Source organism: Myotis davidii, unplaced genomic scaffold (assembly GCF_000327345.1).
Source record: "Myotis davidii unplaced genomic scaffold, ASM32734v1 scaffold473, whole genome shotgun sequence".
Taxonomy (NCBI): domain Eukaryota; kingdom Metazoa; phylum Chordata; class Mammalia; order Chiroptera; family Vespertilionidae; genus Myotis; species Myotis davidii.
This window is the reverse complement of record NW_006284843.1, coordinates 3,773,271-3,791,589: the sequence shown is the minus strand read 5'-3', so window position 1 is coordinate 3,791,589 and position 18,319 is coordinate 3,773,271. Positions and strand designations below refer to the sequence as shown.

The window sequence follows — 18,319 nt, the reverse complement described above, 5'->3', positions numbered from 1 at the left end:
AGCAGTGATGGCGAACCTTCTGAGCTCGGCGTGTCAGCATTTTGAAAAACCTCACTTAACTCTGGTGCCGTGTCACATATAGAAATTTTTTGATCTTTGCAACTATAGTAAAACAAAGACTTATATTTTTGATATTTATTTTATATATTTAAATGCCATTTAACAAAGAAAACTCAACCAAAAAAATGAGTTCGCGTGTCACCTCTGACACGCGTGTCATAGGTTCGCCATCACTGCCCTAAGTCCTGCTAATAAAATTACTAATACGATGGAGTCCTATTGCTTGTTTTAATTACATTTCCAACACCATCAGGAACACTTGTAAAATCTTTCTTATGATCATCAGGAAATGAAAATAACTGATTTAGCCACGATACATTTCACTACAGAATATGTTATTAAGAAACTGGTGCAAAGAGGATATGAAATCTTTCCAAAATGATGCTAAGAGACCCTGTCATGTTTACAAATATTCTTGGGTTAATGATTCAGAGTAGGTTTTCTATTCTTGCCCAGGAAAGCAGCTTATCCCAGGTGAAATCTTCAATCAGAAAATAATTACCCGTTAATAGGGCCAATCTCAGTAGAATGAACAAAGCAAATTACAACTCAACCAAATCTGTTAGGCTACAGTGGCACTGTGCCTCATAAAAGAGAAATTAATCCATCACTACTAAATTCTCCTGCCCCAAACACTAAATATGAAGAGTTCAACATGCTGTTATACAGGGAAACATTTTACATAGGAAATAAAATACAGGATTATTTCAAGGACAGAGAAACAACATAATTTTAAAACTTGAATTAATGCCATTAGGCTAACATCGATGGAGGGACACAGACTCAGAACTATGCATACATTCAGGTTTGTCAGTAAAAATCTAAAACCTGTGGTAATATAGCAAATACAGAGCACTCATTTCCTCTGAAATTATCACTTACTGTGATCACTGGGTTAGGACAACAAAAATTAACAATGTAACAGGCTTGGCCCAGACAGGTTGCATGGGTCTTGTGAGAACAGAGCTTCAGAGAGGCATCTGGATAAATAGCTATTGCATGGGACAGAGACCACTAGGTGGCTATCTCTTACATTCTCATACACAAACCAGAAAGGGTTCTTCCCCGCTTCTGGTGTACAAGATATATAAAATCTTGACATGTAACCACTTTTATCTGTCATACTATGGTCCCGATTTAGGAAATATACCTAATCTTGAGTGTAACGGATGGAGTAGACTATAAATGAAGAAAGCTTTGTGGTCTCTACCACAACCTCATCTCTCAATATTCCTTTCTTTCCATACACAAAGGACTTTCAGTTCCATCAACTCTCCTATGTTGTTTCTTCTTCCTGGGACATCCTCTCTCTAGTAACCAACTCTATGCTCAACCTTCAGATATTATGTGAGCATCACTTACATCCAGGAAACCTTCTTTGACAATCAAATAAGGGGTCTCTGTTATGTGCACCTACAGTGCCCTGGTTTCCCCCTGTATTGTTATTGCCCAATATCTGGTCTATATTTCACACCCCTGTTTGAATCCAACTCTGATGCTTAGTAGCTATTCTATGCCTTTAAGCAAGTTATTTAACCTTATAAAGATAATGACAACTATCTTTAAGAATTGTTTTGTAGATTTAAAGAAGATGTTAATGTAATATGCCCAGTCCAATGTGTATCATAAAACAGATCTACTAAATTGTAGCTATTATAATTACCAGTGAAAGATATAAACTATAGTTGCAACATGCATCTGCTTCAATCTATTATTTACCTAAAATTAAGTAATTTGACTGAGTGGGTTTGGTATTTTGAAAACATGATTGTGGTGGTCAGGAAAAAGGAATGCAGCATAGTTACAAGAGAATCTAAAACACTACCAATTAAACTCCAGGTTTGTAAGCTGTGTGCTTGCAATAACTTCGTCATGCCTCAAAAGGCATTTTTTTCTGTTTAGTAAAGATCACACCCTATTCCTTGCCATTAGCATGGAAATTCCTAAAACAAGCAGCTCTTGTTACTGCTATTTGCTTTGTGACTTCTATGGGGCAAGGAGAGTAAGTGCATGCTCACCAGCAGTTAACCACTGATAAGTATGCCAACCAGCCAAACTGAGAGAAATATGAGGAATGAAAATATAAAAGCACTTCTTTTTAGATTTGAATGTTTTGCTTTTTGACCCAGTCATGGCTGGTTAAGGTCTATTTGGGCTATTGACTGTTTACTTATGACTAACCCACAACATTTGTCCTACTAGCCTTAGAGAAATAAAACACATGATCACGATGACCCGCTTAGGGATCAAAAATAAGGTGAACATATTTTCCTCTTACAGGAATCATCTGATTGAAAAACTATAAAATATTTTCTAAAAGGAGAAATTAGAAGATAATGGCTTTTGCAACTACCCCACAAACATGTCTGTATTGGAAAGCCCACCCAACCACGTGATAAATGATCATTCACATCTGCCTATTCTGTTATTAGGAAACTTAGCTTCCCAGAGCCTTGGGGGGGTATTTAGAATGGTGTTTGATAGATGAGTTCAATAAATAAAGACTTTGAGCTGCTCATAAATCATAGCAAACCAATAAATTTTTAGTGAATGGGAATACAAACAAGAATTGTATCTTCCTTAAAACAGCAAAGTGGCATTGGGAGTGCTCAAAATTAGCTAAGGAGATGCTGCTACAGTCATTTGTACTTTATTACGAAAAGAAGGGAGTATCCTATTTTGAACAGAGCAAAGAAACATAAATGTTAGCTACTGAGCCCAGCCTTTGTTTCACTGTTGTCATAGTTTACCAACCATTACTTTAACAAGCTTCTACAGTAAACTGTTGTCATCTTAACTTGCAGCCTTGTTCCCCTGACTTGATAAAACATGCCAATGATAATTCATTTTTGTGAGCATAAAATCACTGTGAAATTACTCTGTTTCACAGAAGGGGTCTGAAGACCTTTAACTATCTGGGGTCATGAAGTATTTTCCCTCTACAAATTGTATTTTTGTCATATTCTCCCTGCCTTGGGAATATAGTACCTCACGTTGACCTTTGAGTAGAAAGATTGATTGTATGCGGGCACAAAGACTACAATGAGAAGAGTTTGGAGCAAACTGAATAAAACATGTTAAAGGCCCTTTCTGCAGAAAAAGGAATGCTGTCCGGAGTGTAATGTACATTTACAAGGACACACCGGTTTTATAGAATTTGACTTTCAATTCTGCCTTGAGTTTTTTTCAATACATTGAATCTTCCCAACACAACTGACATAAATTTCAATCCTACAGCTATGCTCTGAATTTTAAAGGAGAGGAACACTCAAATTCAGAACTCTTAAATGCAGCTGGTGAGTCTTTTAGTTTCAGCCCATGTTTCTTGCCTAAATAATGTTGATACAAAGCTCATATATAAGAAAACCTAATGGAAAAAAAACCCATAAAGGGAATGTACAAAGCATGCTTTAGTTTTCTGAAAGTGCTAACCATTAACACATAAGTGAGGGACAAGTGTGTGCGTGTCTGCTCTGGAAAACTTCAACACTGTCATCTTACTCTGTATAGTCTCCTAGGATTCATTTCCTCCACCCAGAATCACTGTCTAATTGGGTTTTATTGTTTAGCTTATTGTACTTATTACATACATAAATAATTCTTCAATTACAATGTTTTAAAAGTTTGTTTTGAATATTTGTTAGTGTTGTTTTACAGGCAGGTATAATCAAGTCATTCACAGAAAAGCTCACCTCTAGGCAAATAGGCTATTTTCAAAACAGTCTGGGTAGGGATATTATATAGCCATTAAAAAGTGTGCTTGCCAACCTGCTGAATGGGAGAAGACATTTGCTACTGACACATATAAAAGGAGTTAATATCCAAAATTTATAAAGAACTCATATGATTCAACACCAAGAAACAATCTAATTAAAAAATGGGCAGAGGACTTGAATAGACACTTCTACAGAGGACATACAGGTGGCAGCAGACATATGAAAAGATGCTCAATGTCACTAATAAGGGAAATGCAAATTAAAGCCTCAGTGAGATATCACCGCACACTGGTCAGAATGTCAGCAAGTATTGATGAAGATGTGGAGAAAGGGAAGCTTCATAAACTGTTGGTGGGAATACAGATTGGTGCAGCCACTATAGAAAAATAGTATGCAGGGTCCTAAAAAAAAATTGCCTTATGATCCAGCAATTCTACTTCTGAGTATATATCTAAAGAAACCCAAAATACTAATTCGAAAAACTATATGCACCCCTATGTTCATTGCAGTGTTTTTTATAATAACCAAGGTATGGAAGCAACCAAGTGTCCATCAATAGATGAGTGAATAAAAACCTGTTGGTACATATATACAATGGAATATTACTTGACCATAAAAAAGAATGAAATCTTACCATTTGCAACAGCATGGATGGACCTAGAGGATATTGTGCTAAGTGAAATAAGTCAGTCAGAGGAAGACAATTATCATATGATTTCACTTACATGTGGATTCTAAAGAACAATATAAATGAACAAACAAAATAGAAACAGACTCATACATACAGAGAACAGATCGATGGTTACCAGAGGGGACGGGGACTGGGGGACTGGATAAAAAGGTGAAGGGATTAAGAAGTAAAAATTGGTAGTTATAGAATAGTCGTGGGGATATAAAGTTCAGCTTAGGAAATATAGACAATAATATTGTAATAACTATGCAAGGTGCCATGTGGTTACTGGAAATATAATGGGGAACATTTGTAAAGTATATGATTGTCTAACTAATATGCTGTACACCTGAAGCTAACACAAAATAATATTGAAGGTAAACTGTAATTGAAAAATAAAAGTAATAAAAATTAATTTTAAAAACGAGCTTGCCAATAGTTTTTACAGTAGGGGAAATAGTCAAAAATAATACTGTTAAAAAGTTAAAAATATATGTATATACTTAAATACTGTTAAGCAATGTGCATTTATGGATAATACATATTTTACACACATAAGTACATATATACCCTTATTTCTAGGAATTATGTACGATTTTTATTTGCTGCTTCATACTTTTCTGTAATTTCTGCATCTTCTATAATGAATATTATTTTTAAAATCAGTCAAGCAGTATTTTTAAAATACTTAATTAAAGCCTCATTAAAATGTTTCCCATGTTGCATGATCCAGACATCCTGACAGGTAGAGCTATAGCATATAATGAGGTCTTCCAGTGTTTTCATGATTACATCTTTTTAGACAGAGTCTGAGATACATTTGCCTTACCCCAATTTTGGTCTAGAAGGCACAAGTAAGACAAGGATGCGACAGAAAGCTAATGTGTTGTGAGCAAGCACAGGCTGAGCTACATGGATTTGCACAACTCAGATATTTCTTTCAAACTCTAATTTCCAATCAAGATCAATATTCTGTCAAACAATTAATAGCTAGCAATTTTAGTGATAAGAATTTCAAAGAAAATAAAATACTTAATTGCTCCTGGGGAAACAGAGTATTAGAGATCAACCTGTGTTATTTAAATAGATCGCTGGTTTACTTTGAATTTTTCCCCCTCCATGTTAGAGGTACCTAAAAGTTCCTGCCAATTTGAGACACAGCTACATTTCTTGTTTTCAGCTTATGAAATATGAGTAATTCTCTTTTTAACTACCTTAATAAGGTTGTCCCTTCTTTCCAACATAATGTTTATTATATACCTTCACTTTTATTCCTCCTATCTGCTTTCCAATGTTTTAAAATACAAAGCATTTTTTTAAAAAAATACTGTTTGTCTTAATCATGTAGAACTATGTCTAATATTAAGGCACTGACTGATGGGCACAGTGCTTGCTTTGGAGTACATGCCCTCTGATGTCTCAGATCTTTTCCTTCCTGCCCTCAACTGTTCTTTTTCCAATGGGGGTTTGACATCTTCTGTGTAACCAACATAGATGCTGTTTGTTTAGCTTGTGGCTAAGACAACTGAAATGATTCAGGGCTTTTATTTATTGGGAATTTAAAATATTTAAAGAATCAGTACAACCTGGAAGAGTACTTAGAACATACATTATTTTAGCCTGAACACCAAAAAAGGGCAAAGGGTTAAGTTTGAGGGCTTACTTTAAAAATCCACATACATGGCATAATTTATATGAATAATTAGAACTCTTCTATTAGCTACTTGATCAATTTAACTACTGAGGGAATGAATGCAAATAGACATTTGTGCAAACAAACATCTCCGGGAAGCACTGGGTACTATCTTCATAACAAGTAGATCTGCCCTGTGTATTGCAAGGAGATAGACTGACCGCATTAGACTATGGACTATGGTGTACAAATACATACCTGGTATATTTCTGTATTTCTCTTTCAATTCTAGACCAGTGGTCCCTAGAGACCAGTAGAAAAATACACAGGCTACACAGGTCACTGAAATGACTTTTGGTGAGATACTTGTTTTCACAAAATCTAAGAGGTGACATTCTGATGGACCCACTAATTTCAATATATGAATACCACCAGCCTATTTTCTTCAGTATGAAAACTGAGTTGGAATAATATTTTCTTACTTCCCAAGTGAAATCACTTCATAGTATTTTTATTCATAAATAGAAAGAAACAGTTACCACAGGAAAATAATTTCTTATGTGTTCATACAGTTCTTTTCTGGAACCAATAAGACTTTGGGTATATTTAAATTTCTTAATACTATATATGTGCTATCAAACACAAAAGGGTAAATAAATGAATGGCAAAGTATAAAAATGTTTTAAAGGATTTGGTTTGCAGGCATATATGATGCTCCCTAAATTCTATTATTTAGAAAGAACAGTTTAAATCTAACAATTCATGCTCCTCTAGCAGACCTCTGTGTTTCTAATATTTCAGAGGTTTCAATGTTCCCCTTGATCAACTCAACTAATTTCAGAAAGAAAACATAGTCCAGCCTCAATGTCCATAGGAATTTACTATTTTATAGGATGTATCTTCTAAATGGTAGCCCCATTACAAACAGTAACACATATGATGGTGTTTGGAAATGTATTCTAAAATGACTCCAATTATTTCAAAAGCATACATTTCAAACATGTGCAGTGCCAAAATAATTTCTTTTAAGTCTGATTAAACTTCAGTACAAATATAGTTAATACTGTTAATTCTACTTTACTTGGGCTGCAATTACTGATTTCCTTACAAATATATACAGAGTTGATAAATTTAGCTATTTAAAATTATACTCAATAGTTTAGTATAAGCCTATATAATAAAAGGCTAATATGCAAATCAACTGAATGGTGGAACAACTGGTTGTTATGAGGCGTACTGACCACCAGAGGGCAGATGCTCAACACAGGAGCTGCCCCCTGGTGGTCAGTGTGCTCCCACAGGGGGAGCACCACTCGGGCAGAAGCCAGGGAGCGGGCCTAAGCCATCAGTTGGACATCCCCCGAGGGCTCCCGGACTGTGAGAGGGTGCAGGCCAGGCTGAGGAGTCCTCCCCACCTCAGTGCACCAATTTTGTTCACCGGGCCTCTAGTTTAGTATCAACTACTATAAAATCATCTCTTTTTTGATTCAACATAAAAATAGAAACAATTTTGAGATAGTTAAGATTTGGAAATAGAGCTAAGTTGTATTTTTAAGGCCACTTGTTAGAATGAGATGTTACTGAATATATTCCACATAATTTAAAAACTTTTATATTTATAATTTACTCTATACCCCTTTCAAAGTGCATTTTTTTTTATTTGAAAAGTCTGGATTCTTTAATTTTGCAAATACTACTAGTGCAAGAGTGATAGTTTTTATTTAATAGAATACATTTTGAGAAATTCCAATAGTGGTTTCGAAATCCAAAGAGTCAGAGATTTCTAAATGTTGATAATAGAAAAATCCTATCTATTTGCTGTACACTTTATGTTGCCATTGGAACTGTTTGTATTAACATTAAAGTAATGTTTTAAAATACATAATATCTAGGCCTCAAACAACTTGATAACATTCTTCAACACCTAACACAAAGTACTAACTTCCAAACAACTGGCAATAAACCAAGATTCCGGAGGGCAATTTCTCAGTGCCAGCATACTAGTATGCAGTATTTGACATACAAGCATCAAGTATTCCACTTCAAATAAACAGAACCCAGGAAAAATGATGCCTTAACTCATCAGAGGGCAACTTAACACAAAACTACAAATGCATAAAACAAGAATCCCTCCTACCTTACTGAAGGCAGAGAAGAATGACTTTAGAGAGTTAAGAGGTGGGTTTAATTCTTAATTTCTTTTTTCTTGAACCTCAAATATAGTTAATGAACACACCATACTAAGTACATAGGAATTTAAATGGTAAAAGTTATTAGATTTCAAAAGCAGACCTCTAATTGTTTCTAATGATTATATTTGCACTATATATTAAAGTTACGATATTACATAAATGAAAACAAAGAGAAAAATCTAAAGGGACTAAATTACACTAGTGAATTTTATTTTCAGTGCAATCAGTAAGTGCAACAATTGACCATTTTCTCATAAATTATGCATTACATGAAAACCAATATATAATACTGGAGGCTGATAAAGACATAAAATATTTCAATAACTTTAAAATGTGGTTGCCTATTTGGATAATGAACATTTTTATAGGCCTAGCTACAGAAATAAGCATACATACCCTGTTCTAACACTTCTTCTTGTTTTGGCTGCTGAAGTGAAGAAGTCTTATCTTTGTTCTCTGTTTCTGTAAAGGAACAAAGAAGCTGAACATAAATTTGTAGTATATATTATATGCTCTAAGTAGTTTATTGGAAATATGCCACCAACATAAAAATATTATTCAGGGTCTTGTGTTTCATTAAAGCAAAAGTATTATGAATTTACATGTTGAAGTGCTCTAATTCACACAGAAAACCAAGGGTAACCACCAATAACTTAATAACTAGATCTACTACCCTTTCAGTAACATATACATGATACAGAATTTTATACATGCAATAATAAAACTTCCCATATTTCTTTTTTTAATTGAATTTTATAATATTTTAAGATTTTAAGGCACATTCTTTAAATATATCAAGGATCTTAATAAATGACCTGATTGCTATGTTAACTTCTTTCATAAATTTCCACCAGAAATTATAAGTTTCTCTGGTATTTTAAGAACAAACCTGCAAAACTCAGTAAAGTCTCAGCATATTGCATTTAATGAAACAGGGTGTGGGTTTGGAAATTTTAATCTAAGAAATAACCATCAATATGACTGTTTTGCAACAATTCTGAGAATGAGACCAAAAAGGCCAAGACTAGTAATGCTTCATAAATCAAGAATTGTTCTGTGCTTGACAAGGCCATTAAACAGATGATTGAGGGTATGACTGGAAACGATAACCATTTTCATTGGCAAACTCTAGCACTCTGTAGAACATGGTATATAAATTCATAAATTGCATAAGTCATTACTGGCTCTGGGTGGAATGAAGTGGGGAAGCTAGAAAGTACAATTTAAGTAAAGAAAAATCTAAATTAATGGAATCAATCCCCAAACTAATATCTTGTAGCACTAGTTGAGATTTTCTACTTTAACTGTTTGGATGGGGGCATGTCAGGAGGGAAGGAAGAATGTAGAAGAAGGAAAAGAGGGAGTCAGATTATGGGAGCACATGTGATTGTCTGGCAGAGAAAAATGATTTTTAAAAATTAATCATCTAGTCAAATGAAACACATAAGGCAACAGAAAATACAAAACCATATGTTACTTTAAATGACACCGATCTTACCTTTGTGATGTCCATGCATCATAACCATATCAGACTTCACAGGAATTGGAATATTGGCCTCTGGTGGTATGTTTCTGAACATATCCGGAGCTACATTCTGTGTACAGGTCATGAAGGAAACTGCATGCTTGGCTTCCATGTAATACATAATGTATAAGTTGCACATTTCATCATTAGATGTGCCACTGCAGGCAGGAAAAACAGACACAACAAATCAGCCAGTCACATAAAACACATTCTAATGCAAGAAAAATGCAACCAGTAAATCTGCCAGAAATGGATTAAAAAGTGAAAATATTGTGCATTTATTTTATGGCTTTCATTACACCCCATCACAGTTTTCAGCACCAAAAGCACATTGTCAAAGGCAGAGTTCCACTTAACAATGGAGTATCCATTTGCAGTCACTCCATGGATATCACCCAATACCGCAGATGGAAATAGCATTGAAGTAGCAGTGAGATAACTGTCTTGCCTCTTCTAAAGCCTTTTATTCTTTAGTCTTTCTTCCATTTGCTAAAAATTCGGATTGGGCAAAGTACTTCGCTCATGGAAAAAATCTTATTTACTACGTAACAGTAAAATTCAGAACACTTAAGAAAGAAATGTCATGTATTATTTACAATTCTTTAAAAATGACTTTTTCCATTTAACCCTGAGAGTCCGGGAAGTTGTTTTTGCTTACTGCCTCCTCTCTTGTGGTCAGGTGAATCACGAATCACATATTGATACTAAGACATCATAATTGTGTCCCTGATATCTGACGTGGCACCCTGGCGTCGACAGCAGAGAAAAATGGGGCCTTGGATGATAGAAAAGGAGATCAGCCCTCATCTCTTCTAAGGGCTCAGACCTGAACGGGATCTGCTGTGCAACTGAGTGATTCACTGTTAAAAACAGATGTTGCCACAGGGAGATGGACATTTCCAAGAAGAAGCTCCCAGGAATATAAATAATGCCTAGTGGTTTAGAAAACATGTGTTTTTTATTCCTTGGCTCACATGGGTTACTATGTATTTCTTTCTCTTCGCTATTAGGAAAGAATTATTTACACGACCGCAAAACTCGTATACACCAAGGTAGGCTGGGCACAGGAATAGCCCATGAACTCGGACACTTTAGCAAGCCTATGCTAATAAACGAGCTACACGGTGGACTGTTTGCCGGGCAGAAATGCGTCACTGTTGGTTTTTCCACCCATGTCATGCAGCACTCACTTCCTCTCCATAGCAACAGTAATGACATCAGCAAGGGGAAGAAAAAAAGAAAAATCTGTTCCTAACAGGGATGTGGTTTCTCTCAGCTCTGAAAATTGAGAGCCCCTGAAAGGCCACAGGCATGCGCCCCTGCCCTTGGGAAGCTCCGTTGATGCTTTAAAAATAATTTGGCTTTTCACTCTCTGAATCTGATACCTGTAAATGTACTTGTCCCTCCTGTGGAATGTAAGCCAATGTTGAAGTGCAACCCCAAACAAACACCTGTTCCCCACACATATCTTTAGGTGTCAAAACACCATTCCTAAGAGTTACATTTTAACAGCCTTGGAGGGGGTTAGAAAATTATGTGCTGTACAAGGAATAGCTGGTGCTAAAGTAATAAATCGGAGCCTCCCACCATAGTGCCCTCCCTCCCCTGTTCAAAATGAGGAAAAATGTGCAGATCAAAAGAGAGAAATGACGAAAAAGCATTTTAAATTGTGGTTCCTGCTTAGAAAACCTGGAATCATCTAGCAGACAAACAAAGCAAAATAATCATATAAGCTTCTCTAATTAATGAAAGAAAAAATTAATCACTATATAATAATAAATAAACTGCAGTTGATCTATGGACAGATCCATCCATATTTTTTCTGCTTGGGAACACTAGGCCCATATTCACTCTAAACATGTGACTTAGTGATACAGCCTGATCTACTCACCAAAGTAGTTCATTTAACATAATGATTCTGATTCAAAATTGAGTTGATCAAGGAATTTAAGAATCTTTGCTATTACAAAGAAAATTTCATTAAAGAACTGAAAAGAAAGTATTATTTTATTCCTTTCTATCTGTAATTAAACTTTTAGTCAAGCTAACACTGAGCTCTTACCTGAAACTGTTATATCCCAAACATGTGTGGATTCCAATAATTTTTAATGCTAGAGTTTGCCTATTTTATTTCACATTCATTCTTCTTTCACTCAAAAAAAGACAGCAACCCCCAAAACTGACTTTAGCCAGAGAAATTGCTTTCAGTATTCCTAAGGGAGAATTTGACACTCCAGCCCTTACTTTCCATAGAGAACAATTCTGTAATTCAACTCTGTGAATCTGAGTATCTATTAACATGAGGAAATATGGAGAGATGGTGTTCACACATCTGCCCTGACTCCACTGAATGGCCTTTTAAACATTCCCCAGCGCTAGAGTGATTCTCTAAATGATTGCGGGCAGCACCTAGATTCCAAAGTTACAGTGTGCATTCCTTCCACCTTCTTGCATAATAGAGTGCTTTGGGGATGACTACTTCTTTATGCCAGCTAGCTTTAAATCTGACAAAGGGTGACGAGCCTGGAAATAGTAAGCCTTCAGTATATATTTGTTAAATGAAGAAAGAATGAACAATCTATCTTAATAAATGTTTACAAATTACTATAGCATAAACTGTTAGCTCTGATATAGTATACCATATTGCCATGTCAGGTCAATTTTGCAAACTCAATTGGTCTATGGCATTTTTGAAAAATCTATCTATCTATCTATCTATCTATCATCTATCTATCTATCTATCTATCTATCTATCTATCTATCTATCATCTATCTAGTATCTAACTGACTGATCCATCCATCCAGGTTCTATGAGAGTTTCTATAAAAAGTAATTATTTCACATTATAATGATATATAACAGATATTTAAGAAAGTACCTAGTATTCTGAAATGCACCATTTAAAAACTCCCAGATATTATTGTACATACACCTTGACTATGTCTCAGACAGTGATATTTCTCTTTGATGATTCACCCATTCCTAGCCCCTGTCCCTTATACTCAACAGATGTGAGGCTTAAAAATAACCAACGATGGGTACTACTAATTTTGAAAAGAAATTGGAACATTTTAAAGAAGCTATTTTACAAAAATTTTAATTGTTTCCTAAGATGTTTCATGATGGCTTTAAACTTACACATTAAGGAGTTATTGATCATATAACTCTATCTTTGCATATAGTGCATTTTTAAATGACTAAAGTGTTGTGCTTGGTATCTGTGCATATTCACTAGACATTCTTATATGTACATGAAATAATTGGTTCCACATGAATAATATGACTAACAAAACTGACCAATTCTCAAGAACTAATTTTAAATTTTAGCATATAAACAGTTGGGCAAATTAGCTCACTTAGTTAGCTTAATTGGCTGACAAATTCTTTTTTTTTCTTGCTTAAACTTGACTAAACATTCAAAATAAATTTAGGTGTTAGGTTAAATATAAAATATGTAATGCACTCAGGTATAGAATATTGTTTTTTCATAGGTTAATTAATACTATGTTGTCAGTTTATACATTGGGACAATTTTGTCTAAGAGATACTTTTCATATTTACTACTTTAAAAGAAATATAATATATCTGGATTAAAAATGTTACCATTAAGTATATTTATTGATCTGTGTTGTCTTAAACCCACCTATTTTTAAATGGTTTTATTTTGAGATAAATCCCAGGAATGGGAAAATCAGGCCTTATTTTTTAAAGTGTTGTTTTTTGTTTGTTTGTTTTTAGTTAACTATGATTGTTCTAACTAAGCAACATTTCCCCAGTCCTAAAATTTCCAGTTGAGGATAGCTTGGATTGGGTGGAAGAATCATTCAACTAAAAATCTTCCTAGTAGGCCACTGATGATACAATTTTCCTTTAAAACCTAGTTTCCAGATGGCTGCAGCATAAGGGTAACACCTGAAGGTGATACTTCGCCCAGTGCATGGAGGGAGTAACTACGGAGCCCAGTCTACCTTTGGATACGTGGTATTTGTACTAGGTTGGCTTTATGTTCGGGACCCTAACACATGGGTTGGGGGTAGATGGGAAAGGAAAAGAGGGAGAGGAGAATTACAGAGTATCATTTAATTTACTAGCCATCATAAAATACTAGTTTTCCTTTTTTTACTGGTTACATTCTCACGGTGACTGTATAGTAGCCTATGGAAGTGGTATCCATTACTTTTATATAACAGGCACTGCTGCTATTACCTTTCTAACACTAAAAAGCATACTAAGTGCTATAGGAACGTTAAGCATTATGATGAGAATTTTATTCATATGTATATTTATTCAAACTTGTCTTACTAGTTTGTCATTCCATTGGAAGAAAATTGCTTCTCTAATATAAATTAAATATTCAGATTATGGATTTGCTCAATAAGTTAATTTCCTATAATTTCTTTGTTCCATTTATCTTACAAAATGGCATTTCCTTTGGCCCACATGATATTTACAAAAAGATAGATTAGTACAGTCATTTTAGGGTATTATTGTAAAGCAAAATGCACATTATAAAAAGGGCAGAATTATTCTTAACTCACGAAACGGTGAGAGGCCTCCAGAGATCACTTTGTCCTCTCATCGTGGTACTATCACAAGGCATTAATTTCTGTGGTTAATATTGCCTTGCCGAGGATAAGCAAAGGATAGAATCTGACCAAAACTACAAGATCCCCACCCCACCCGCAAAACATTCTACTAATTCCACACTTAAACTTGCAGACTAACACACAGAATGTGTTGAATGGGTTATTTTAACTACTTGTCGTACCTATTACAAAGGTTGATAAAATAACCAATGGCATTTAAGTAAAGTTCCTGGGGCTCTATATTAACATAAATCAGAGAACAACTGATCAATATCCTCTGAATCATATTTACTTCACATATTTGAAGATTGTTAAGAAGTGAATTGTCAGACTCCTTACATCTAATTATGTCTACTTTGTCAACCCTTTTTTTACCATGGCCATTTCATGTAATTCAATCGTTTTATTGCTTTCCTCAAGTTCCTTTCCCAAATTCATCAAATTTATGCAAAAGTAAAGGTGTTGGAAGCTCCTTGTTTAATATATAAATTAAATTTATAAAATTTATTTTTAGCCCTAAAATTGGTGTTTATTGATATAAAAACTTCTTTAGAGTAACTAAAAAAAAAATCCTACTCCATCATCTCAGGTGTCTTTTTCTTTTACGTGTATCAGTACTCTTTTCTTTTCCCCTGACCACCAACACATAGTACTGTCAAGAGAATCATCGCCAGTGCATCTCATGCTTGTTTTCAGATGTCGACTTTCTCTACGTTCTCACTGATCCAAAGATAAATGCTTTAATTCCTGCTTCCAGGTGGCATCAATAAATATTTTATAACTTAGTTTAACATGGAAGGGAGGCACCTTGTTGTTTTTTTTTTTAAAAAAAAAACCCAAAAAATATGATAAGGGCCTTTAACCTTTATTTTTAATTTTGGCAAATTTTTTGAAAGAGTTCACAGTGCCTTAAAATTTTACTTAGTGTTATAAAATACTAGAGGCCTGGTGCATGAAAATTCATGCATTGGAGGGGGGTCCCTCAGCCTGGCCTGCCCCCTCTCACAGTCCGGAAGCCCTCAGGGGCAGGAGGTGACCCGGTGATCAGGGGAAGGCGATGCCCCATCATACCTCTGCTGGTGACACTGCTGGCAGCGCAGGCCCCGGCTGGCCCTGGTTACCTGAGCCTCGGGCGGCTGCCATCCAAGGCTTGCCTGCGCCTTGGGCCGGCCCTGGGAGGCTGGGGGGACTGGGGGTCTCCGGAAGCAGGCACACAGAGCGGCCGGGCCCGCCTGGGGGTAGGCCTGGCCTTGCCATGCACCCGCCGCCCTAGCAGGGCTGAGAGGACTGGGCGCCACCATCTTTGAGGGCATGGCAGTCAATTAGCATATTCCCTCCTTATTAGGTAGGATACTTATTTCAAGGAGGCTCAATACTTTGAAAATTATTTGAAGTCTGACATTCTCTTTTGCAAAGTGCTGAATATTATTACTCTCATTTGGCATAATAAACTGGAAACATCAAATATATGGAAGTTTTAACAGGAAGAAAAAAATCATAGTTGTGAGTAATTGGTATGCACTAACCAAGTGCAGAAACCATATATTTGCCTAAGTTTGAACACAGGGCAAAATGACACTTGAGGAAGCAAAAGTTCATAATCATTATATTTTTCTTTAAGATGAGTAATATAAACTCTTGTGGTAACCATAATAATACAGGGGCATGATACTGGAGGTCTTGAATAAGCAGGAAGAAATGAAGCATAAAAAGACCAACCATGTTTTAGAGTTTGTCCAAATCAATCAGTTCTAGAATGATACAATGCTAGTTTGTTGTAGTTGTTCATGATAAAAAATAACGCAATTCATTCACAAAGATAACTGTCACCTGTAATCATGCCTTGTCCCAATAAAAGCTTTTTTAAACAGTGAAATATGCAGAATCATACCCAATGTGTGTGGCTTCTGTCCTTCCTTCACCAGTGAATACACATCTTGCTGCTAATATGTCACCGAAACTAACATCTACTGGGTGCTCCACAGGGTAGAAAGCCTGCCAAGAATCAAACATGATGATTCATTAAAATTACCAATACAGTCCAGAAACACTTGCTTTAATAACATGAGACCTGGAGCACCCTGGGTAGAAAGTATGAAGAGATACACCTCCACCCCTCCCCCATCCCTCCACCCTACCACCAGCACCACCATGCTTAGAAATATTAAGAGAACTGATAAGAAAACCATCACCAAGTTCAAAGTTGTATAAAACTAAGTTATACACAGTAAAGGTAGATTTAGAGATGTTTAGCGTCTAGAGAAATTCACAAGGGTCCTCTGAGAGCTTTTAAAATGGCAATCTGCTGCTTACTATTTTTTTTAAATTAAACTAGATTCTACACACCTGTGGCAGTTGGGGGCTCTGGCGTCCAACCAGTGCCCACTGTCCATTTCTTACTCTGTATCCACTTACTACCTTACCTGAAATGAACACAAATTATAATTATATAATACAATAAGGTATTAGAAAAATAAAATCATCATTTGCTTTCTTAACTCAAAATAAAATCTAGATATTTTCAGAACCTCAAATGCAAGGTGTTTTAATGAAAACAAAATGAAGAAAAATCATACAGAATTTCAAAATATTGAGCAAAATCGCTTTCACTGAAACAGATTTAATGTCAATTTGCATTTTATATTTTTAGCATTAGCAAGCACAATGGTAAATATTTGTAATTTAACAGGTAGTTTAATGTTCTTACCTAAATGATGAGTGTGAACTCTATAGGCAAAGACATGCATTGGGTAATTATTATAATGACATGAAATGTCAGAATTCACCACTGTTAGAAATAAAAACAAAGAAAAATATCACCATTCAATACTAAAATATGTACAAGATATTCACAAGCTGCTAGGCATGGGGTTTTTCTTATGAAGTAAACACGCTCGCATATACAGCAGACACTAAGCACTCATTATGTAACAGCCACTTTACTAAGATAAGTTAAAAGCCCTTTGTCTTCACATTTTATAACATTCATAAACAAAATGACTAGGGCCAAATCAGAATATCCTATCAATGAAAACAATGGCTTAATTTGTTACCTTTATCATAAAATTTACACAGTTGAAAGGCTTAAACATTGTTTTTAAAATTCATTTTATTTTATTATTATTATTTTTATCCTCACCCAAGGATATGTTTATTGATTTATATAGAGAGGAAGGGAAAAAGAGAAAGAAAGAGAGAGAGAGAGTGAGAGAGAGAGAGAGAGAGAGAGACATCATGTGAAAGAGAAACATTGATCAGTTGTCTCCCATAAAACCCCGAACAAGAATCGAACCCACAACCTAGGTATGTGTCCTGCCTGGGAATCGAATGTGGAACCTTTTGGTGTACACAATAATACAACCAACTGATCCACCGGCCAGGGCTGTTTTATTTTTAAAAGAGAAGGAATTTTGAAAATTTGATTGCAAACACCTAAGACATCTAGATGCACAGTTCCTACTGAGAAGGGACTATTCTATATACTTTCCCTTCCTTAGAGTCTAACGCATAGTAACTATTCAATAAATGCCTTTATATTAAGCCAGTGAACAGTTATAATGGGACTGTATTTGTCATTAACTTTAAAAGATTCCCAGTAAATCAAATGAAAAATATTTAATTCGGCACTTTCATCAGAAGATCAGACACAATGATAAATAATATTTTACTTATTCCAGTAATTTTTTGTAAATTTAGGAGAATCAGCTATTATCCCCATTTACAGATGGGAAAATAAACCCAATATATCTAAGTTCAATGAACTTGGATAGGGTTTTCTTAGGAGCAGCTTTTAACTTTAACTTTCCTGATATGAGTAGAGTCACTTGGCATGAATTAATTAAATAATAATAAATAAAGCACTTTTCAAAGCAAAAAAAAAAAAAACTTTCTAGTTTTTTTAGTTTTGAACCTTATATTCTTTCAGTAGTTTATTATG

At 35.2% G+C, this 18,319-nt stretch overlaps 1 protein-coding gene across 1 annotated transcript in view; it reads right to left on the bottom strand.

The window, feature by feature from the left end:
* The window catches only part of PAM (peptidylglycine alpha-amidating monooxygenase), a 174,575-nt gene that overhangs the window by 45,587 nt on the left and 110,669 nt on the right, over positions 1-18,319 (bottom strand). The window contains exons 12-16 of the mRNA XM_015558149.1: positions 17,090-17,170; positions 16,729-16,805; positions 16,274-16,377; positions 9,770-9,954; positions 8,668-8,733 (exon numbers count right to left, since the gene is read on the bottom strand). Coding sequence (XP_015413635.1) covers positions 8,668-8,733; positions 9,770-9,954; positions 16,274-16,377; positions 16,729-16,805; positions 17,090-17,170 — 513 coding nt within the window. The remainder of the gene's footprint in view (positions 1-8,667; positions 8,734-9,769; positions 9,955-16,273; positions 16,378-16,728; positions 16,806-17,089; positions 17,171-18,319) is intronic.